The 23,743-nt window shown below is 45.5% G+C and overlaps 2 protein-coding genes across 4 annotated transcripts in view; one reads left to right on the top strand and one right to left on the bottom strand.

The window, feature by feature from the left end:
- KLHL18 (kelch like family member 18) overlaps positions 1 to 18,720 on the bottom strand; it is a 64,145-nt gene extending 45,425 nt beyond the window's left edge. For both annotated transcript variants that reach the window (XM_010374757.2, XM_010374758.2), the window contains exon 1: positions 18,351 to 18,720. In XM_010374757.2, coding sequence (XP_010373059.2) covers positions 18,351 to 18,704 — 354 coding nt within the window. In that variant the 5' untranslated portion in view covers positions 18,705 to 18,720. The remainder of the gene's footprint in view (positions 1 to 18,350) is intronic.
- The window catches only part of KIF9 (kinesin family member 9), a 53,479-nt gene continuing 48,317 nt past the window's right edge, over positions 18,582 to 23,743 (top strand). Inside the window, exon 1 of one of the 2 annotated variants that reach the window (XM_010374754.2) lies at positions 18,582 to 18,951. Coding sequence is in view for 1 of the 2 variants with exons in the window: in XM_010374753.2 (XP_010373055.1) it covers positions 18,854 to 18,951 (98 nt within the window). In the remaining variant the exon portion in view is untranslated. The remainder of the gene's footprint in view (positions 18,952 to 23,743) is intronic. The other variant, XM_010374753.2, reaches the window with a different exon arrangement.

Below are 23,743 nucleotides of genomic sequence, written 5' to 3'. Positions count from 1 at the left end.
ACCTATACCTCACACCTGAGGCAAAACATAACTCAGAATGGACCAAAGATTTAAACATAAAACTTAAAACTATAAAACTTTTAGAATAAAATCTAGCAGAAGATATTCAGGACTTAGGGCTTGGTGAAAAGTTCTCAGACATGAGACCAAAAGCACAAACCATTAAAAGAAAAAAAAAATTGGACTAAATCACAATGAAAAACTTTTGCTCTGTGAAAGAACCAGTTAGAATTAAAAGACGATCTACAGACTAAAAAAATATATCTGCAAACTACATACCTGACAAAGATCTATCTGTATCTATAATATGTAAAGAACTCTAAAAACTCAACAATAAAAAAACAAAAAGCAATCCAATGAGAAAATGGGAAAAAAAACATGAAAAGATATTCCATTAAAAAGGATATACAGATGGCAAATAAACACATAAGAAGATGTCCAACATCATTACCCATTAGCAAAATGCAAATTAGAATCACAGTGAGGCCGGGTGCGAGAACTCACGACTGTAATCCCAGCACTTTGGGAGGTCAAGGTGGGTGGATCACCTGAGGTCAGGAGTTCAAGGCCAGCCTGACCAACATGGCGAGACCCCCTCTCTACTAAAAATACAAAAATTAGCCAGGCATGGTGGCACATCCTGTAATCCTAGCTACCTGGGAGGCTGAGGCAGGAGAATCACTTGAACCTGGGAGACGGAGGTTGCAGTGAGCTGAGATTGCACCATTGCACTCCAGCCTAGGCAACAAGAGTGAAACTCTGTCTCAAAAAAAAAAAAAAAAAAAGAATCACAATGAGATACCACTACTCATTTAACAGAATGGCTAAAATAAAAAACAGTGATCATATAAAATGCTAGGCTGGGTGTGGTGGTTCATGCCTGTAACATGGTGGTTCACACTTGCAATCCCAGCTGGTCTTGAGCCCAGGAGTTCAAGACCAGCTTGGGCAACATGGCAAAACCCATCTCTACTAAAAAATAAAAATAAAGAGAATTTAAATATATATAATATACACACACACACAAATATATATACACACATATATACATATACATATATACATATATACACACACATACATATATAAAAAATGCTGGTGAGGATGCAAAAGAATTGGGTCACCTATAGTAATCAGGGTTTTCCAGAGAAATAGAACTAATGAGGAACAAAGTGGGAAGGAGGAAAAGAGGGAGGTGGAGAGAGAGAGAAGGTGAGGGAGAAGAGTTGGGGGGGGAGAAGGGAAAAGGGGAAGACAGCAGGAGGGAAGAAGGGAATGGAGAAGGGAAAGAGGACAGGGAGTGAGAGAGAGAGAGGGAGGGAGGAGGTATTGGGGAGAGAGAAACTTATTTTTATTTTAAGGAATTGGTTCATGCAATTGCGGGGGCTGGTAAAGCCAAAATATACAGTGTGGGCTAACAGTCTGGAGATTCAGATAAGATTTGATGTTACAGTCTTAAGTCAGAAATCTGCAGGGCAGGTGAGCAGGCAGGAAACTTAGGTAGGGTTTTTATCTTGCAATCTTTTTTTTTTTTTTTTTGAGACACAATATCACTCTGTTACACAGGCTGGAGTGCAGTGGTGCAATCACGGCTCAATGCACCCTGGACCTCCCAGGCTCAATCAATCCTCCTGCCTCCGTCTTCCGAGTAGCTGGGACTACAGGCATGTGCCACAACAGCTGGCTAATTTTTCTATATTTTGTGGAGACAGAGTCTCACTGTGTTGCCTGTGCTGGTCTCAAACTCCTGGGCTCAAGCAATCCTCTTACCTCAGCCTCCCAAAGTGCTGGGTTCATAGAAGTGAGCCACTGCACCCAGCCTAGTTTGCAATCTTGAAGCAGAACTGCTTCTTCAGGGGAAAGCTCAGTTTCTGCTCTTTAAGGCCTTACACTGACTGGATGAGGCCCACCCACACTACGGAAGGTAACTGACTTTACTGAAAGTCTACTAAATTATTATTTTAAAATGAGGTGGGGTCTCACTATGTTGCCCAAGTTGGTTTCAAACTCCTGGGCTCAAGCAATCCTCCCGCCTCAGCTTCCCAAGTAGCTGGGATTACAGGCATATACCACTGCACTCAACTAAAGTCTACTAATTTAAATGTTAATCACATCTAAAAAATATCTTCACAGCAACATCTAGACTGGTGTTTGACCAAACAACTGGGCCTAGCCAAGAGGACACATAAAATTAACCACCACACTCATGTATGCCAAAGGGAATGCAAAATGATATTGCTACTCTGGAAAATAGTTTGACAATTTCTTCTAAAACTAAAATACACAAACTGTATGACATAAAATTCTACTCTTGGGCATTTATTACAGAGTAATGAAAACAAGTTCACTCAAAATCCTGTACATGAATATTCATAGCAGCTTTATTCATAATACCTAAAAACTGAAAAATGTCCTTTGATGGTCGAAAATGGCTAAACAAATTATGGTACAATCATATCATGGACTACTACTCAGAAATATGAAGGAAAAAATGATCGATACGCACAATAACTTGGATGGACCTCATGGGCATTAGGCTGGGTGAAAAAAGGTCATGAACTCTACGATTTCATTTATATAACAATTTCAAAATGAGAGACAACAAATTCATGGTTGTCAGAGATTAGAGATGGTGGGTGGGAGGGGGCTGGATGTGACTATAAAGGGTGGCACATGGAGATCTGCGTGGTTATGAACTAGCTCTGTATTGTGGAGGTCATTAGTAACTTTGACAAGAGCAAATGGTGGTGACCTGATATAATTAACTTACCTATCCTTACTAAAACATGGGCTCCACCAAGGGGGCAATCTTTGTATGTTTCATGTTTTCTGGAATAGTTAGAAATTAATATTCAGCATTTGTTGAATAAATGATGATTCGGAATGAGTCAACTCAACATATAATTGAGTCTGGTCATGTCAGTCTCCATTTCAGGGGGATTCCTACTGCCTACAAGTCAGATCTAAACCCTAAACAGGTTTTTTTCTCTCTCTCCTTTTTTTTAAAGACAGGGTCTCACTCTTGCCCAGGCTGCAGTGTAGTGACACAATCATAGCTCACTGCAGCCTCGAACTCCTGGGCTTAAGTGATCCTCCCAAGTAGCTGGGACTATAGGTGCATGCCAATGTGCCTGGCTAATTTTTTTATTTTTGGTAGAGATGGGGTCTCACTTTGTTGCTCAGGCTGGTCTTGAACTCCTGGATTTAAGGCATCCTCCTGCATCAGACTCCCAAAGTGCTGGGATTATAGGTGTGAGCTGCTGCACCTGGCCCCCATCCAGTTTTATCCTCCACCATGACTCTCTTCTAAACTGTTGGCAATTCCCAGAAATTGTCTTGTTCCCTCAGGTAGGATTCTTATCCCCTCATTTTTATGCCCAGTGAAGGATTCCTCATCCTTGAAGATTCAGCTCAAATGTTCCCTCCTCTGAGGAGCCTCTGACTTCCAGGCAGTCAGCTCTCTCCTTCCTGTGGCACTTGGTACAAGCCTCCACTATAGCACACATTATATTGTCCTAATGAATGTCTCTCCATCTAGGCTGAATATTCTTCCCAAAGAAAGGAAGGTTATATCCTAGTACTTAACACAGTGCCTCATACTCAGTTGTACTTAATGAATTCTAAAGCCTACTTCATCTAAAAATAGGCTTCATCTGAGATACAAACAAGTAACAAAATTTCTGATGAATTTTACTTCTTTTTTTTTAACTGTTGACCTTCTGGCTTAGGACTAGCAGAGCTGGTCAAAGTGGGAGCTCAAAGGTGGGAAAGCACAACCTTCTCATCTCATCTGAAAATTCAGTTGGCTGAAGTAAAAGGCTCAAGAAAAAGATGGTGAGGCTTAGGGTCAATTTGTGGAGGGCTTAATTCCCAGGGTAATAGTGCATTCCCAGTCCTGAAGAAATAAACAGACCACACTAGCTATTTTGTGGGTTTCTAACGAGATGGCATATAAGGAAATGGAAGTGGGGGGATTCTTTCACTTTGAATGCTGATGGCCTGAATGCCAGCCTAGAATATGGGCAGAGAGACACAGGTTCATATAATACTACCACAAGCAGAAATGATGAGTCCTCATAAACTCCTGGGGTTAAGAAACTGATGGCAAGTATAATAAAACATACTGGGCTCGGTCTGCAGTTTTCGATAACATTTTAGAGCACACTCTTTGAACACTCTGTGATGGAGCTTTGGTCTCTCTGCTTCAGAGTGCCCCATTGGGTAGTGACACAGGAAGGGGGCGAGGAAGGAAGTAGCTGACCAGCTGACACTAAAAAAGGACTTGGGGCTCCAGTCCCATATAAACAGCTGGCTAAAACATTCAGGTTGCTTCCCACCTCTTCTAACCCTCCCCCTACTTCCTACCACTCATATCCAGCAAGGTAGAATGGGAACAGAGGAAGGGAGACGAGCGGGCAGAGCCCTCAGGAACCGTTGAACATGTAACTGTACCAACTTCAACTGATTTGCAGGTGTTTCTTAGCAGTCTAGACTCCTCACCATGAAAATTTAAGGAGTTCCCAGTCTGCACTCAACCTACCGCTCCAATCCCACCTTCCACCTTGCTCCTCTATGTCTTACTTATTTGAGAAACACTGTAGGTGTACTTTCATGCCTGAGCCTCTGAACACTCTCCCCCGGCCTGGAATGCCTCTTTCCACTGTACCTGTCTGTCAAAGTCCTATTCGTCTTGCAGTGTACCAAATAAATGAAACAGTCACAAACTGTTTCCTTTCCATGAAACAGTCACAAACCCTCAGAATTGTAAATATTGGCTACTCCTTCGATGTTCCCTTAGGCCTCTGGTGATGCCTACGCAGTTACAGAATTTATCAGACTCTGCCTTTTCCCATAATTATTAGTAATTGGTGCCTCTCTATCTTCCACACTCATCTATAAATGCCAAAGACAGAGGCTGACGCCCATTCACAGCAGGGTGTCTCACGTACCTACAAAGCACCAAGCGCAGGTAAATGCATTTATGTAGTATGTTGACTGAAGAAGCATCTCAAACATAATGTCAGGGGTCAGTTAGGGTAATTTAGTAAATACTTTTAAGTGCTTGAAACATGCTAAGAACTATACTAGGTAAGAGATGGCTCACGATTCAGGAGTTCAACATCTAGAGGGGAAGAAAAACACTCGAACACATCTACATCCTGCTCAGACCGGTAAGGGGAGTAGGACCAACGAGTGGCAGCAATGCTTCTCAAACTTTAATGTGCACAGGATGTAAGAAGCACCCGATTCTAGTTCAGTAGATCTGAGGTGAGACCTGAAATTCTGCACTTCGAACAGGCCCCCAACCAGGTGATGCTGATGCTATTAGTCCAACGACAACACTGAGTAACGAGGGGTTAAGGTGCAATGGAAAAGGGGAGATGAACTACACCTGGAGGGATATGAAAAGCCTGTCTTCAGAGAGATGGGACTTCACACAACCCCCCACTGTGATAGGGCAGAGCACAAGAAAGATGGCATGGGTCCCTTTGAGAAAAGAAAACATGGAAGGGGCCGGGCACAGTGGGTACATAGCATTTTGTGAGGCCGAGGCGAGAGGATTGCTTGAGGCCAGGAGTTCGAGACCAGCCTGGGCAACAAAGCAAGACCCTGTATCTACCAAAAAAAAAATTTTTTTTTTTTTAATTAACTGAGTGTGGTGACACACACCTGTAATTCCAGCTACTCGGAAAGCTGAGGTGGGAAGATCACTTGAGCCCAGGAATTCAAGGTTACAATGAACTATCTTTGTACCACTGCACCAGCCTGGGCAAGAGTGAGACCCTGAAGAAAGAAAAAAGAAAAGAGGAGAAAGGGAAAGGGAAAGCAAGGGAAGAAAGAAAAAGAAAGAAAGCAAAGGAAGAAAATATGGAAGCCTAAAGCATGGATAGGGCTCTGCTTGGCAGATGTGAGCAGATACGCCAAGCCAAAGGAACACTAAAGCAAAGGCCCAGAGGAGGGAGAACACAGTCACAGAGAGATGGCCAGCTGATGCAAGAGGACACCATGGGAAAGTAGGGGAGAACAGCAGAGAGGGACCATGTCTGCAGGACTCTGAATATCAAGAATACAGCTGGAAGTCTTAGAGAAGTCAACCAGAATGGCTGTCAACAACAGAACATGCTTAAGCTTCTTCCTCTGACGTCCGAGACGGCTGTGACTGGCGGATTTCTATGAGCAGCTTAGAATAATCAGATTCAGTTAAATCAGCAGTTCTTTCCTAAATCCTACAGAAAACTAGCCACCACCTGCTGCTCCTGCATTCCCATTACCCCTCAGACATCTTGATTACTTAAAATGCTAAGCCATATACATGGAAAACACAAGCTTTCCCCAACATGAGGTAGAGGCACGTTTTACAACCACGGAGAGCTGAGCAGCTCTGCTCGACTCCCGGCTCCGCTGACAAGTTTCTAACCTCTGATCATCACTGTGTGCAGAATAGAATTTCCTTGTGGGGAGGGGGGAGGGCGAGGGATGGCATTGGGAGTACACCTGATATAAATGACGAGTTGATGGGTGCAGCACACCAACATGGCCCATGTATACATATGTAACAAACCTGCATGTTGTGCACATGTACCCTAGAACTTAAAGTATTAAAAAAAAAAAAAAAAAAGAACAAGCCAGAATTAGTCTTCTGGCTCCGGCCATTATCATCATCTCTCCTAAATGGCAGAAGGGGAAAGTGCAAGCAAAATGCAGTGCTGCCTTCATGAGTCACGGAATATGCATCCTAACTTTCTATACCTTAGGTATACCTCTAACACCCTGCCCTGATTCTTCATTCATAAATACACAATTATTGCTTGGTTTCATTCATTCATTCATAATGTATTTACTGACCCATACCATACCATGCAAGGAACCGTGCTGGGCCTGGGTGGCTACTTCTCTGACCTCGTATCCTTCCACTTTTCTCCTTGGTCACTCTGCCCTTACCATTCTGGCTTCTTGCTGTTTCCCCAAAACACCAAGTGTGCTCCTGCCTCAGGGCTCCATGCTTACTCTTCCCTCTGCCTTCAGATATCCTCCTGGATTACTCCCTCACTTCATTTAGATCTCTATTCAGAGGCTGGCTCCTGCTTTACTTTTCTTCATGGCACTGATCACCACTGATCTTCCGTCTGTTTATTGTCTGCCACTCCACTAGGATGTAAGCTCATACTCAAAAAGGCTTGGCCTACTCTGCTCACTGCTGCACCCTCAGCACCTAGAACAGTGCTTGGCACATGGAAGGTGCTGACATACCTGCTCAGCATCCTGTTGAATGAAAATGAAATGAGAAGCCACTCAGAGCAGAACAAGATCAGAATTAAGCCTGAGGAAAAACAATCTGTTAGTAGCCCAAGGCTCATGGGCTCATTCCCTAGAGGGTTGGTAAGCATTCTCTCAACATGCTAGTAAAGTTAAAGAAATCCTGGGTTAGGTAAAAGATGAAGAGGATCTCAATTAGGGCAGTGGTTTACTGAAAAGCTATTAGGTAGATATCCTCAGTAAATAATTCAGTCACAGCCCTGCTCTTGTGGAGTGACAACACTATAAATAATTATGTAATTACTATTGTAATAAGTGTCACAAAATACACATAAGAGAGGATGAGCCAAAGTCAATCCCAGAGTTTCAACTGTCCATGACTAGATGGATTGTGTCCCCTCCCTACATAGAGGAAACAAAAGATGGGCAAGGGTATTCATTTTAGACATAATGAGTATGAGGACCCACAGGACAAATGAGGTAGAAATATAGATTTGAAAGCTATTTGTAATTTGCAGATGATGCCAACACACCTTTACTTGGAAGACATGTTAGCATGGCTTGTTCTGCTGGTCCTCAGAATAGCTCTGTCAAGGTTACACGACATTTAGAGCATACAAATCAACCCAAGAAAAATAAGCTCACAACACATCTGCATCTCCTAAGTATGTACCTCCTAGAAGGCAATCCCTTTTAAGTGACCATTTGAAGTGCAGCTACAGGGCTGAGCTAATATAATTTGGCTCTTAACAGCTGAGGCGCCATAGTACAAAAATAAAGAGTAGGAAAGATTACTCCTTAGCATCAGATGTTTCTACTCATTGGGTTTCAATACAGAGACAAATTCTGTTTTTAGTGTCTACAGTCACAAAGCACTATAAGCAATCTCTCTTGCCCACCTAGTAACAAGTCTTCTTGAGCTAATTACCTATCTTTTGAAAACTGGATTAAATATAAATAACATACAGTTTACCATTTTAACCATGTTTAAGTGTACAGTTCTATGGCATTAAGTACATTCTACAACCATCACCACTATCTGTCTCCAGGATTCTTCATCTTCCCAAACTGAAACTATACCCATTAAACAGTAACTCTCATCCCCCCTTCTCCTGGCCCCGGGCAATCACCATTTCACTTTCTGTCCTCATTAATTTGACTATTCTAGGTAGTTCATATAAGTGGAATCCCACAACATTTGTCCTTTTGTAACTGGCTCATTTCACTTAGTATAATGTCTCCAAGGTTCACCCATGTTGCAGCAGAATTTTCTTCCTTTTAAAGGCTAAATAATATTTCACTGTATGTATACCCTTTTTTTTTTTTTTTTTTTTTTTTTTGAGACAGGGTGTCGCTGTTGCCCAGGCTGGAGTGCAGTGGTGTAATCATGGCTCACTGCAGCCTTGACCTCCCGGAGCTCAGGTGATCCTCGCACCTCAGCCTCCCAAGTAGCTAGGACTACAGGTGCGTACCACCGTGCCTAGCTAATTTTTGTAGAGACAAGGTTTTGCCATGTGGCCCAGGCTGGTCTCAAACTCCTGGGTTCACGCCATATGCCTGCCTTGGCCTCCCAAAGTGCTGGGATGATAGGTGCCAGCCACTGTGCCCAGTCATATACCACATTTTGCTTATCCATTCACCCACTGGTAGACTCTTGGGTGGCTTCCACCTTTTGGCTATTGTGAATAATGCTGCCATGAACATTGGTGTACAAGTATCTATCTGTTCTTTAGCTTATTTTTTGAAAGCTTTTTTTTTTTTGAGATGGAGTTTTGTTCCTGTTGCCCAGGCTGGAGTGCAATGGCATGATTGCGGCTCACTGCAACCTCCGCCTCCTGGGTTCAAGTGATTCTCCCGCCTCAGCCTCCAGAGTAGCTGGGACTACAGGCGTGCGCCACCACGCCTAGCTAATTTTATATTTTTAGTACAGATGGGGTTTCACCATGTTGGTCAGGCTGGGTCTCGAACTCCTGATCTCAGGTGATCCACCCACCTTGGCCTCCCAAAGTGCTGGGATTATAGGCGTGAAAAGCATTTTTGTGTTCTGATCAGCTATTCAGAACACTCTGCCCACACATGCCATTATATTGGGTCATATTTGAACTACAGTTTCTCTATTTTGCCTGCCAAAAGCCCAAGCTCTGACCTTTACCTTCAAGGCCCAGAACACAGACTGTCGGTTCCACTGGAACCTAAGAGCCATCAGGGTCTCCTCTGGCCAGCCATTCTGCAAGCAGCTAAGCAACCTCAGCTTCAACTGAGACAGAATGGGAGCATGGTGTCTTTAGTTAGGACTTTGGAAACATTCTGCTTCAAGTTCTAGCAGACCTGGAAGGCTTTAAAAATGAGATGCTAAATTTAACAGTAACTTCTATGTCACTTACTTACTCACTAGTCAGTATAGTAACATGATCACCTGTAGTAAGCTGGGAGAAATTTTTTCACTTCTAGTTCATTTGTATTCTTTAACAAGAAATGCTTCAATTCCTAAATACTGTGTTGAAACTACAGAAGTATATGCTGGGGCAACAAATAATAAAAATAAAACCTACTTCAAAAGCCTTAGAGGCCCTATCAGTATATAACAGAGGTCAGTAAACTATAGCCAACGGATTCAACTCATGCTTCTTTTGTAAAGTTTCACTGGAACACAGCCACGCCCATTCATTTAAATACTGTGTAGAGCTGCTTTTGCACTATAGTATCAGTTAAGTAGCTGCAACGGAAACTCTATTTCCCATGAATCCTTAAATATTTACTATCTGGCCCTTTCCAGAAAACGCTTGTCAACTCTTAGTTCATGCACCTTGGTTCACCCACTTTTGTCCCCAATTGGAAAAAAGTGGTGATGTAATCAACTGTTTGGATGTTCTTCCTAAGGTCTTCCTAAGCTAACCACAGGCCAGCTGGCTGGTTCCATGCCAAAGAGGCAATGAGAGTGCCAATACTCAACAAGTTCCAAAGTAGAAAGGTAGCTGCCATGCTTGTAATTTGGGAAGGGCTAGGGATACACCTTTAGAAAAACAATGTGGTCTCATCTTTCATCAAGTAGCCTACAAGCTAAACCAAGTGGGGCTAAGGGGCAAACAATGGAGTCTCATGTACAGAATAATAAAGGAATTGTCTGCAGTTAAGAAACATCCCAAAGCACAGGCTTCTTAAATGTACCTGGTGATTCAGCCAGCCAAGCTCCATAAGCCTTAGGGTGAACATGATGAATGTTGCTTGGCTGGTAATGGATCGTCCAAGCTGTACCTCCAACTCTCTTTCCCTACCCACATGTCAGGAAGCTCTCTAATTCACCTAATTGGTGTCCAAATTTAATAGCATTATCCACAACATAACTTGAACAAGGAGATTAAAACTGAATTTTTTGATATGAAATTCGTATAACAAGTGCTATGCCCCTCAAGGAGCATGTTCTTCCTCTCAGTTCCGATTGCTCACTAGAAAGAGACAAGGCTGGGCCAGGTGTGGTGGTTCATGCCTGTAATCCCAGCACTTCCGGAGGTGGAGGCAGGAGGATCACTTGAGCCCAGGAATTTGAGACCAGCCTAGGCAATAAGGTGAGGCCCCATCTCTCAAAAAATAAAAAAAATTAGCCAGGCGTGGTGGCACACACCTGTGGTCCCAGCTACTTGGGAGGCTGAGGTAGGAGGATGGCTTGAGCCAGAGATTTCGAGGCTGCAGTGAGCTGTGATCCCACCACTGTACTCCAGCCTGGGCGAGAGAAGAGACCCTGTCTCAAGGAAAAAAAAAAAAAGAGGGAGACAAAGCTAACTACATAGAGAGATAAACCTAACTACATGAAAAATGTCAGTAGAAAAGCCTGGTAATAAGCAATATTCAGAAGCACAAGTTTCCAATACAATGTCATTTCAAAATCAGAGTCAAGAATTCATACGTCTAAAAGACTAGTAGAAAAAGCCTGCATCTTCTCTCCTGAAATAAAATGTTGGTGTGGCATCTGGACATTCATATCCCTGCCCTCTGTACTCAAGAATGACACTAAGGACGCTTTGTTCCCTACTCTGCCTCATACCATCAGCAGGGCAGGTGAATAATCTGACAGGATATAAAAGCATGGCTTCCACCAATAAACAGCTGTGTTAGATCTCAGCTGATATAGCTTTGTGCCATGGGCAAATCCCTTAATAGCTCTAAGCCTCAGGGTTTTTTACATCTGTAAAATGATGGCTTAAAAATGTTTTTATTTGTATAAATTTAGGGGTACAAGTGCAGTTTTGATACATGGATATATTGCATAGTGGTGAAGGCTGGGATTTTAGTGTAACCATCATCTGAATAATGTACATTGTACCCAGTAATTCCTCATTCCTCACCCTACTCCAGTCTCCATTCACTCCACACCCTATGTCCATGCATACACATGTAAAATGGTATCTTTGATAGGGAATCTCTACAATTCCCTTTTTTCTTCTTTTGAGACAGAGTCACACTATTGCCAGGCTGGAGTGCAGTGGTTCAACCATGGCTCACACTGCAGCCTTGACCTCCTGGATTCAAGCGATCCTTCCATCTCACCTCCCAAAGTGCTGAGATTACAGGTATGAAACACTGTGCCCAGCCTACAGCTCCTTTTAATATGATTATTCTAGCTCTATAATTAACCCTGTGTAACTCACTGTACTATACACAACATAAAAATGGCATGCATCGACAAGCCCTTAATTCATTTCCTCATATCCTTCTCCACCTACTCTTTCATCACAAAGCCACTGGTGACAACAAATCAGGCAAGATTCCAGATTCAAATGTGCAGCTCTTGAAGCCAATTTCGTGAAAATTGTGTGCCTACGTTTAGTGGGTCACACAAGGAAATATTCTAATACTGTACCTTTAATCCATGGAAAAAACATTTCCTTCTGAGGGCTAAATTATCAGAGCCAGGTTCAAAACCTTGGCAGGAGCCTTGGGAAAATGCTGAGAAGGCTAATGCCAGCAGATCTTTCAGGAACCATTTATCAGCGGTTGCAAAACAAAGGGTGTGTGTCTATATAGGGAGCTCCTCTCTCCTTTAAGCTTATGGCCCTGTGAATAATACTCAGGTTTGGTGACCTCATTCTACTGTCACTCAAAAAGAAAATAAATGTGTGAGATAAAGGGAAATCAGAAATATATGAACTTCAATGCCTTACAGAAGCATAAGGGAAAAAAATAAACACATGAATCTGGCTCCAAATCTCATGACTAAGAAGAAAAACTCATTAAATCTAGCCAGTGTGCCCAAATGGCTAGACCCAGATGAATCAGACAACACTGCCTGAGCCTTGGGCTCCTGGCAGCCCAGAGCAAAGGACACGAAACTCAACTCAGGGAAGAGGGGATGAGAGCTTCCATGGATGCAAATCTGTCTACCTAGGCCAAGCCTTCTGCCAAGAAGTCTTGCACTACAATCCTCATAACTTTTAAGATAAAATGATTTGCCAAGGAAAAGAACCATGGGCTTTTCCTCATAACAGCTTCAAGCCATTGGAGATACAGAAAGTGATTTTTTTTTTTTTATGAATATGTTACTCTTTTCTGTCATGCCTCTACCTCACTATCCGACAGGCTCCCAATGAATTTAAATTTCAAATATTTCCCAAAAGGAAATTAAGCCTAGGTTCAAGTGTTGGCAGTGAATTTTGAGAATGTGGCATGAATGCTAATACTCACTTTCACGTTCTCCCTATAATTCAGGAAGATAGAAAAGATGACACGCCCTTAAGGATGAATACAGTAGATCTGAGGTAGATTAATTCACGTGGTAGCAGCCAAAATCAGTTTACCGACAGTGGCAGAACAGGCAACAGGAGAGCATGAGAGAACACCTGACCCTGAATATGGAGACAAAGAGTTTAGTCCCAATGTTGCTTAGTCCCAATGCTGCTTAACTCAACCTGTGACCTTGAACGAGTCCCTTCACCTTTTGGGCTTGGGTCTTCATTTGTAAAGTGCAGGCTAATGAATTAGTGCAGAGGTCTTTTTTTTTTTTTTGAGACAGAGTCTTGCTCTGTCCCCAGACTGGAGTGCAGTGGTGCGATCTCAGCTTACTGCAACCTGCGCCTCCCGGGTTCAAGCGATTCTCCTGCCTAGCCTGCACCAGCATGTCCAGCTAATTTTTGTATTTTTAGTAGAGATGGGGTTTCACCAAGTTGGCATGGATGTTCTCGGTCTCTTGACCTCATGATCTACCCGTCTTGGCCTCCCACAGTGCTGGGATTACAGGCGTGAGCCACCACACCTGGCCGGCAAAGTCATTTAAGGCAATGAACATTTTGTCCAGATAAAATCATTCAAAGTTCATCAGAAGCTAAAAGAAATTCAAAATGGCAGGTTGAACACATGAACTTATCTCCACTCCTAGAAAATTCATTAAATTATTATTAATAAATATATACTACTGGCTGGGCGTGGTGGCTCACGCCTGTAATCCCAACACTTTGGGAGGCCGAGGCAGGCAGATCACTTGAGCTCAGAAGTTTGAGACCATCCTGGCCAACATGGTAAAACCCTGTCTCTACAAAAATCCAAAAATTAGCCAGGCAAGGTGGTATGCGCCTGTAATACCAGCTACTCAAGAGGTTGAGGCAGGAAAATCGCTTGAACCTGGGAGGCGGAGGTTGCAGTGAGCCAAGATTGCGCCACTGCACTTCAGCCTGGGCAACAGAGCAAGACTCTGTCTCAAAGAAAGAAAGAAAGAAAGAAAATACTCACACACACACACACACTACTTACTGAGCATTTACTACATGATTATTTGAAGTACATTAACTAATTGAATCCTCAACACTCAAGTAGGTGGTGATCTGCATTTTACAGATGAGACAGAGAATCACCAGTGTTTAAGGAAGCTGCTCATTTTCACAGCTAATAAGTGGCAGACCCAGAACTCAAACATAGGCAGTGTGGCTGCAGAGTCTGTGTGATACTGCCTTTCGGACTGATGATCAAGGAACAGCAAAGCTCTGAAGGAAAAAGAAGCAGAGAGAGACAGTAGATTAGAAGGGTCAACAAAATTTTAGAAGAAGAAAAGACGAGTAGTAACTGACTTAGAGGATACTGAGTGTTGTGGAATGCAAGCCACTGAAGAATCCCCTCCAAAATGGAACCACTGGAGGGACCAGTTTCCTCTGAAGTTGTGAGCAAGAAGAAGGACTGAAATCAGGAAGTACTGGTCCCCCTCCCTGAGGCAAGCAACTGCTGCATTACCACCCAGGTAGAAGACTGGAGGTTTACTCTTCAGACAGGATGAACAAGAGCCTCTGGACCTGGGTAACCAGGGCACCACTGAAGACAAGGAAGTGGTACCATTTAGTGGGATTAAGTGAAAGTCTGCATACAGAAGGGAGAACCTCCAGCCCTCTCCTACCATAAGGCTCCCAGAATAACAGCCAGGCTTATACCACCTAGGAAGAAGCCTGGAGGAAGATCTACGAACTTTGAACATATCCCACAGAAAACAACAGGTCCATCACCCGACAACCATGGCCCTCAGAACGTGGTCCCAGACTAAGAGTAGCATCATAGGGGAACCTGTCAGAAATATGAGTTCTCAGGCCCATGCCAGACCTAATGAATTAGAAATTCTGGGTGAGGTCCAACAACCAGCGTTTTGACAAGGCTACCAGGTGATTCTGAAGTCCACTGAAGTTTGAGAACCACTGCTCGACAGGGAGGCCCACCAGTCAATAAAATATCTCACACCGAAAAGCTTCCAACCAGTTTTTCAGTGTCTGTTTACTTGAAAAACATTGTGGAGTCACCAGAAAACTGAAGAAAGACTTTGACAAGAAAGAGAGACAAAACAGATTTCCCATGACAGCTCTGGTGGCAAGTAGTGAAATGTGCAGAGCCTGATTTGCATGCCCTTTCCCGGTCCCAGTATTATATTGCTACAGAGCTACTCCTTGGGCTCTACAATAGTTTTCAAAATCAGTGAAGTAAATGCTCTCTACAGTCCTGTCCAGCTCTAGTGCATGCCTTTATACTAGTCCTTCCTACTGGAGGCTTTTTATTAGAGAGAAAAAAATAAATATACTGGTCCTTATGTTCTAGATCCTTGAAACTAACACAGCAATTCAGACTGACCGTCTCAGTTGAAACCATGTCTGATTCTTTTCTTTTTTTTTTTTTTGAGACAGGGTCTCACTCTGTTGCCCAGGCTGGAGTGCAGAGGCACGATCTCAGCTCACTGCAGCCTCTGCACTCCAGCCTGGGCAACAGGCTCAAGTGATCCTCCTACCTCAAGTGATCCTTCCACCTCAGTCTCCTGAGTAGCTAAGACTAAAGGTACACACCACTACAGCTCATTTTTTGTAGAGATGGGGTTTCACCAAGTTGCCCAAGCTGGTCTCCTGAGTTCAAAGCAATCCACCTGCCTCGGCCTCCCAAAGTGCTGGGATTACAGGCGTGAGCCACTGCACCCAGCCACGTCTGATAACTTACTTTTCCCTCTGAATGAACGAGCCAAGTTCTGCTGAAAGATTACTATATTCAGTATCTGCATTAAGTGTACTATGAATACTTTATGTAGAAGTATATGTGACCATCCCACGCTGCCATGCCCTTTTTGATTCCCTGTGTCTTATAAGATTCCCCTGGTTCACCCTTACAGCCTAACTCTTTTTCTTTTCCCCAATAGAGATGGGGTTTTGCCATGCTGCCCAGGCTGGTCTCAAACTCCTGGCCTCAAGCGATCCACTCGCCTTGGCCTTCCAAAGTGCTGGGATTATAGGCGTGAGCCACAGTGCCCAGTCTACAGCCTAAATTTTAATCTAGAAATTCACACCTATTACTGTTTTTCACTAGTCTCTAATTTACACCAAGTGTTGCTGCCACAACCAGATCATTTTTCTGCTTACAAATTTCTAGTGGCCTTAACATCTTCCACCATGTAATCACTGTGGACAAAAACTTCTAATTTACTTTTACTTCCTCTGCCTCCTTTAGTCTAGCTCATTTTTCTGAATTCTCTTGGTTCCTCTTTCCCATCTGAGAAGATCTCGTGCCTTCTCAGATCACTTCACTCCTCTCCTGGAAAAACAACCTCCTTCAGGAGGGGTTTAGAATGATGAAAAGGGCCGGGCTCAGTGGCTCACACCTGTAATCCCAGCAATTTGGGAGGCTGAGGCGGCCGGATCATGAGGTCAGGAGCTCAGGACGAGCCTGGCTAACATAGTGAAACCCCATCTCTACTAAAAACACACACACAAAAATTAGCCAGGCATGGTGGCAGGCGCCTGTAGTCCCAGCTACTTGGGAGGCTAAGGCAGGAGATTCACTTGAAGCCAGGAGGTGGAGGTTGCAGTGAGCCAAGATCACGCCACTGCACTCCGGCCTGTGCGACACAGCGAGACTGTCTCAAAAAAACAAAACCAAAAACAAAAAAAACCCGAGGCTTACAGAGATTAAGTAACTTGCCCAAGGTTACAACTAGGATTTTAATCCAAATCCTTCTGCCTTCAAAGCCATACTCAACCATCCTACTCTACCATCTCCAGAGATCTGACTCAAATAAGTTGAAGAAGGAAAGTTTCCTTAACCACACAGAAAATAAGAGCAGGCTGGGCGTGGTGGCTCACGCCTGTAATCCTAGCACTTTGGGAGGCCGAGGCGGGCAGACTGCTTAAGTTCAGGAGTTCGAGACCACCCTGGGCAACATGGTGAATCCCCGTCTCTACTAAAAATAGAAAAAATTAGCCAGGGTGGTGGTGCGCACCTGTAGTCCCAGCTGCTGGGTAGGCTGAGGCAGGAGAATCGCTTGAACCCGGGAGAGAGAGGTTGCAGTGAGCCGAGATCGCTGCAACTCCAGCCTGGGCAACACAGCGAGACTCTGTCTCAAAAAAAAAAAAGAAAAGAAGAAGAGCAAAAGGATCTCTGCATAGTTTTATTTTTTCTTTCTTTTATTTCTTTGTGTGTGTGTATGTGAGAGAGAGAAATAGGAGAAATAGGGTCTTGTTCTGTTGCCCAGGCTGGAGTGCAGTGGTGCGATTACAACTCACTGCAGGCTTGACCTCCTAGGGTCAAGCGATCCTCCCACCTCACCCTCCCAAGTAGCCGGGACTACGGGCACTGGCCACCATGCCCAGCCAATTTTTTATTATTTGTAGAGACAGGGTCTCCCTACATAGCCCAGGCTGGTCTCCAACTCCCCCACTCAAGTGATCCTGTCGCCTCTCAAAGTGCTGGGATTACAGATGTGAGCCACCATGCCTACCCTGTTCGTTTTTTAAACAGGGATCACCCACAGATGCTGAGAACTTTCCAGTCAAAGCCCAACAGGGAGCCCCACTCATCATCTCCCCGGGCCGGACGTCTCCACATGGCTCAGCGGCTTGCCAGGGAGCAGCACAGCATGTCTCTTCCACATGAAAAGACCCAGGCACAGGAGGGAGGCTGGCTCTTGCGACCAGAATGCTGGTGGGGAACAGATGGTTAAGATATCTTTCCCTCTTAATATCAGTCAGCATCCCTCTCCCCAGGTGGCCAGAAGGCCCAGCCCCGGGGAGCTTGTGGTGGTGGTGGTGTCTTCCAGTGTGGGGCAAGGTGGCTTCCCACCTCAAAAAATTTCCAGATCAGATTTTAAAAGCTCTTAAGAGACAAAGTAGTGATTCAACAATTAAGGGCAGGCAATGATTCCTAAGGAGAAGCCTTCTCTACAACAGCACAGCCAAGTTCGACAGGCACAAAGAAATATCTGTAGTGACAAGAGAGGGTGCTGAATTCAGTGGTGCCCATCAGCATGTGGGGCCGGCCACCGCCCCTGCCTCTATAGAAGGTAAGTCCATTTTCTCTCGTCTGTATGACAGAAAAGGGAGGCTGTCACCCCAATATCTCCCACTCCAAGGGCCTACGCGGCGCACCTCTCAACCTTTCCTTTCAGGGGCTGAAAGGTTGTCCTCTTCCTCTCCCCGACTCGGCCCCGATCCCCTTCTGCTCGGCACCTGTCTCCCCACTACTCGGTCCCCCTTAAACCTCTTCTCCCCAGCCCTCTCCCGGCTCGACCTCTCTTTCTTTGACCCCCCGCCCCTTTTTACTCCCCGCTTGACCCCTTTCCCCTCAGCTCGCTGCCGCCCAGTCCTGGATACCTTGAGGGTCACGTCGCACAGCTTGCCCTGCCGCCGTATCTCCTCCATGACGCCGTAGCCGCGACTAGGCAACTCGGACACCGAGAAGTGCACCAGATCCTCCAGCTCCTCCGCGCCGTCCTCCACCATCTTCCCCGGCCGCCGCAACTGCGCAGGCCTCGCCGGCCGGCTAGACACTAACCAGGGCGGGGCGATCTCGCACGCCGACAGCGGCTCGGAGCGCGGAGCAGCAATCAGACGGGCCTCTGCGGCCGCCGTAGTTGAAACTCCTCGGCGCCGGAAGCCCCGCCGCCCCGCTTCCTGGTTCACGTGCGACCTTCGTTGTCTCTCTACCTCGAACTTGGCTTCGCGCATGCATCTGCCGAAGTCTTTCTAGATCTAATCGGCCCCATCTCTCGTCTTCCCGATTCGGCCATGACCTCACCCGTATCCTCGACGTAGGACCTCGGACTTCATTTCCGCCACCCCGACACTTCCGGAATCCCCGGAAGCGACCCGTTGCCATGGCGACTGTGTACACAGCCTGGCAGCCCCGCGTGGGGAGTGCAGGTGGCTTCGGTTGTGGCCTTCGCGTCCCGGGAGCGTCGCTGCCTGGTGAACGGTGAGCAGGGGCTGCGCGCCGGTGGGAGTGGGGAGACGGGAGAAGGGTGTGCGCCCGGACTGCTGATGGTGGCTGGGGTCCAAACACCGCTCTATCTGGGGGTTCCCAGCTGGATCGCTCATCTCCGAAACCCAGGCGAAGGAGGGCGCGACATCGCGGGAGTCCTTTCAGCCTGGCCTCAGCTTACGGTCTTCGGAGCTAATGTTCATTGGTCCCACGTCGCGCCCAGGACACGGAGGCCGTGAGGCAGGGAGCCAGAGGTCGTCTGGACTCTTCTGCACTAGTCGGTTTTCGTACTAGAGGGGGCTTTGGGATCACCAGTCGCAGCCCTTCGCGTTACAGATGAGGAAACCTCTCCAGAGAGGGACCGGAATGGGTTCAAACCCCACTGCCGCCCAGGCTCCACGCGGGGGTCTGGCACATTGGGTGAGAAAAAGGAGAAAGGCTAGTTTTGCCTGCGTCCTAGTCTTGTTCAGCCAAGGCCAGGTGCAGTTGGACTCAGTGTTTTGGATTCGGGTGTTGCTGCTGCCGCTTCGGATAGCTATGAGGGTTCCCCCATGACGGCCCCTCATCTAGACGGGAGCACTGGAAGACAGGGACCCACCTGGTGCCTACCACCCCAACCACCAAAAGCTCCCTTTCCTCTTGTCCAGTCTTCATGGGTGCTTGTTGACAATTCTGTTAATTCCCACTAAAGACAAATGAGGAAACCTTGAGCGTCTTAACACAGAAGTCTCTTGGTGACCATTCAGAGACTTGCTTTATTATACCAGAAATATCAAAGGGTGGTTCCCCAAGGAGAGACATTCCCCACGAGGTCCTGAGGGAGAAAGGGAGGGGTCCGGGTGCCGTGGCTCACGCCTGTAATCCTAACCCTTTGGAAGGCTGAGGTGAGCGGTTTGCTTGAGCTCAGGAGTTCAAGACCAGCCTGGGCAACACGGGGAAACCCTGTTTCTAGGAAAAATACAAAAATTATCCGGGCGTGGTGGTGCACGCCTGTAGTCCTAGCTACTTGGGGGACTGAGGTGGGAGGTTCGCTTGAACCCAGGAGGTGGAGGCTATGGTGAGCCGAGATTGTTTCACTGCACTCCAGCCTAGGTGAAAGAGTGAGACCCTGTCTCAAAAAAAAAAAAAAAGGTGGGGTGAAGTGCTGGACGTGGAATTTTGCACCTGGAAACCAAGTGTCCTCCTGGAAGGGCTGTGGGCTTGGGTTGGAGTTGTCATGGAAGGGGAGTGACATCATATGCCCCTTGGGACTCTCTCAGTAGTGACTGAAGATAGATCCACAGATGAAGATTCAGCTGCCCTCTGACTTCCAGCCATTACCATCACCACCTACCGCCATTTCCTGAACACCTACTCTGTGCTGGGCTCTGCCCTGGACATTGTGAGGGGATTCCAAAGAGATAAAAAGCACAATCCTTGCCTTCAAGCAGCTTGTAATTTAATTTGGGAACTGAAACCCACTCAAATGAAGCGACGTAAGAATGGTAACAAGCAGTATTTCAGTAAGTGCAAGGTGGCATGGGGTCTCCAGATGTTTGGGTGTTAAGGGCTGCTGAGTAGCAGGCTCACAAGACAGGTGTGCAAAGGAAGACTTATTGCAAGTGGATATGGCTCCTGGCCTGCTTGGAGCCATGGTGTCAGCATGGGAAGGGCCTTGGGAAGCATACATGGGGTGACTGCATGTGCATGTGCATGTTGGCAAATATCGGGGCAGAGAAGGGCCAGGCTCTGGAGGGAGAGCTTTTGCTTATTTGTTTTGTTTTGTTGAGACAGTCTCATGCTATTGTCCAGGCTGGAGAGCAGTGTTGTGCCATCACTACTTAAGTGATCCTCCTGCCTCAGCCTCCTGAATAACTGGGACCACACGCATGCACCACCACACTTGGCAGATTTTAAAAATTTTTTGTAGAGACGAGGTCTTGCTGTATTGCCCAAACTGGTTTCTATTTCCTGGCCTCAAGCAGTCCTCCTACATTGGCCTCCCAAAGTGCTAGGATTACAGGCGTGAGCCACCATGCCCAGCTGAGGTTGATGCTCTGAACTGGCCTGTGCTACTCTTGTGCAGGGACTTCAGGGAGGGAGGCCCAGGCATCTGCTCCCAGAGCTCCCCTGCTTCTTCATGGTCCCTTTCGGAGCATACCCTGGATGGCATCTGAATTTCCCTGGGCAGGAGAATGGGCCCTTGGATGTGAAGAGTGGTTCCCCAGGCTTTAGAAATTGAGTGTGAGGCTGAGGTGGGTGGATTGCTTGAACCCAGGAGTTTGAGACCGCCCGGGACAACATGTTGAAACCCCATCACTACAAAAATGCAAAACATTAGCCGGGTGTGGTGACGCACACCTGTCCTCCCAGCTACTCTGGAGGTTGAGGTTGAGGTGGGAGGATTGCTTGAGCCTGGGAGACAGGGTGCAGTGAGCTGAAATCACACCAGTGCACTCCAGCCTGAGTGCACTGTCTCAGACAGAGTGAGACTGTCTGAAATAAATGTCTCGAAAATAATAAATAAATAAAATCGGAAATAACTTTTGTCAGGTAATACCCATTGGACCTCTCTTAGATAATTTTATATAAAATGTTACCATTATTTAATGTATTTTTTTAAAAAGCAAGATAATCTAATTAAAACAAGTCCCTGTTATACATGAGGGGTTTTTATGGTTAGCGTCTTAAAAGTTACTTAGATTTTTGGATTTTTTTTTTTTTTTTTTTTTTTTTGAGATTGAGTCTTGCTCTGTCACCCAGGCTGGAGTGCAGTGGCATGACATTGGCTCAGTGCAACCTCCACCTTCCAGATTCAAGCAATTCTCCTGTCTCAGCCTCCAGAGTAGCTGAGATTACAGGCGCCCACCACCACATCCGGCTAATTTTTGTTTTTTGTTTTTTTTTTAGTGGAAACAGGGTTTCGTCATGTTGGCCAGGCTGGTCTTGAACTCCTAACCTCAGGTAATCTGCCATCCTCAGCCTCCCAAAGTGCTGGGATTACAGGCAAGAGCCACTGCACTTGGCCCAAGTTAGTTTGTTTTTTTTGTTTTGTTTTGTTTTTTTGAGGCATGGTCTCACTGTATCACCTAGGCTGGAGTGCAGTGGTATGATCAAAGCTAACTGCAGCCTCAACTTCCCCGGGCTCAAGTGATCCTCCCACCTCAGCCTCCTGAGTAGCTGAGACTATAGGCATGCACCCCATGCCTGGCTAATTTATTTATTTTATTTATTTATTCATTTATTTATTTTTTGGAGATGGAGTCCCTCTCTGTTGCCTAGGCTGGAGTGCAATCATGCGATCTCAGCTCACTGCATCCTCCACCTCCCGGGTTCAAGCGATTCTCCTGCCTTAGCCTTCTGAGTAGCTGGGATTATAGGCGTCTGCCACCACGACTGGGTAATTTTTGTATTTTTAGTAGAGATGGCATTTCACCATGTTGGCCAGGCTGGTCTTGAACTCCTGACCTCAGGGAATCCACCTGGCTCGGCCTCCCAAAGAGCTGGGATTACAGGCGTGAGTCACCGCACCTGGCTGCCTGGCTAATTTTTGTATTCTTTGTAGAGATGGGTTTTTGCCATGTTGCCCAGGCTGGTTTCAAAATTCCTGGCATCGAGGGATCTGCCCACCTTGGCCTCCCAAAGTGCTAGGATTATGGTGTGAGCCATTGCGCCCAGCCAAAAGTTAGTATTTTAAAAGCCAAGCCATGCGCCTGTAGTCAGCTACTTGGAAGGTTGAGATGGGAGAATCACTTGAGCTCAGAAGTTAAAGGCTAGCCTAGGCAACATAAAGAAACCCTTATCTCCAAAAATAAAACAATGAAATAAATGTTAATTTAAAAAAAAATATTGAACATCAGCTGGGTATGCCTGTAATTTCAGCACTTTGGAAGTCCAAGATGGGAGGATCACTTGAGGCTAGGAGTTCAAGACCAGCCTAGGCAACATAGTAAGACACCATCTTACAAAAAAAATGTAAGAGAACTAGTCAAGCACAGTGGTACGCACCTGTAGTCCCAGCTACTGGGGAGGCTGAGGCAGGAGGATCACTTGAGCCCAGGATGTCAAGGCTGCATTGAGCCATGATAGCACCACTGCATTCCAACCTGGGTGACAGGGTGAGACTCTGTCTCAAAAAAAGAGAAAAAAGTATGTATATATGTCCTATGTCTTCCTTTATTTATACTACTATATATATGTGCACACGGATATACACACACACTGAAAGAAAATGATGAGAATATAGTTAGGTTTTAGGAGAGCAAGAGGAGGCAGGGGACTGTCTGTGATATTTTTTCTTAATATAGTAAGAGAAGAAAGAATATTTGATTATGGACCAAATATACTTCTAGGGCATCTATTTCTGATCTAGTTAGTCTCTTGGAGAAGAGGATGCTGTATCTGAAGCAAGATAAGTTAATGAAAAGAAAATTAGTTTTAATGTATTTCATAGTAAGTATTTCAGAAGAAAATATAATAAAAGAAGGAAAGCATAAGTGGACTCATCATCTTAGATGCAGAACATTTCTAGAAATGACATCTAAGATTAGGACACTAAAGGAAGCATTCTTTTTACTTTGTATTTCGGTTTCTCTGGGGTCATTGGTGGAAAATGGCAAAGCAGTCTGTGAAGCAGAAAGTGCCTGTATTTGTTGAGTAGTGTCTTGTGGGTAGAACACTGAAATGCTGAGGGGTGAAAACTGGCTTTCAGGGAGAGAAGGAAAAATGGACTGCTTGTCACTCTTTTCTGATCTTCTTAATGAATGACCCCTCTTCTCTACTTGTTATTTGATAATGACTATTCAAA

The sequence above is a fragment of the Rhinopithecus roxellana genome, chromosome 1, assembly GCF_007565055.1.
Source record: "Rhinopithecus roxellana isolate Shanxi Qingling chromosome 1, ASM756505v1, whole genome shotgun sequence".
NCBI classification, from domain to species: domain Eukaryota; kingdom Metazoa; phylum Chordata; class Mammalia; order Primates; family Cercopithecidae; genus Rhinopithecus; species Rhinopithecus roxellana.
Note: the sequence above shows the minus strand (reverse complement) of the source record. Positions and strands in the feature narration are given on the sequence as shown.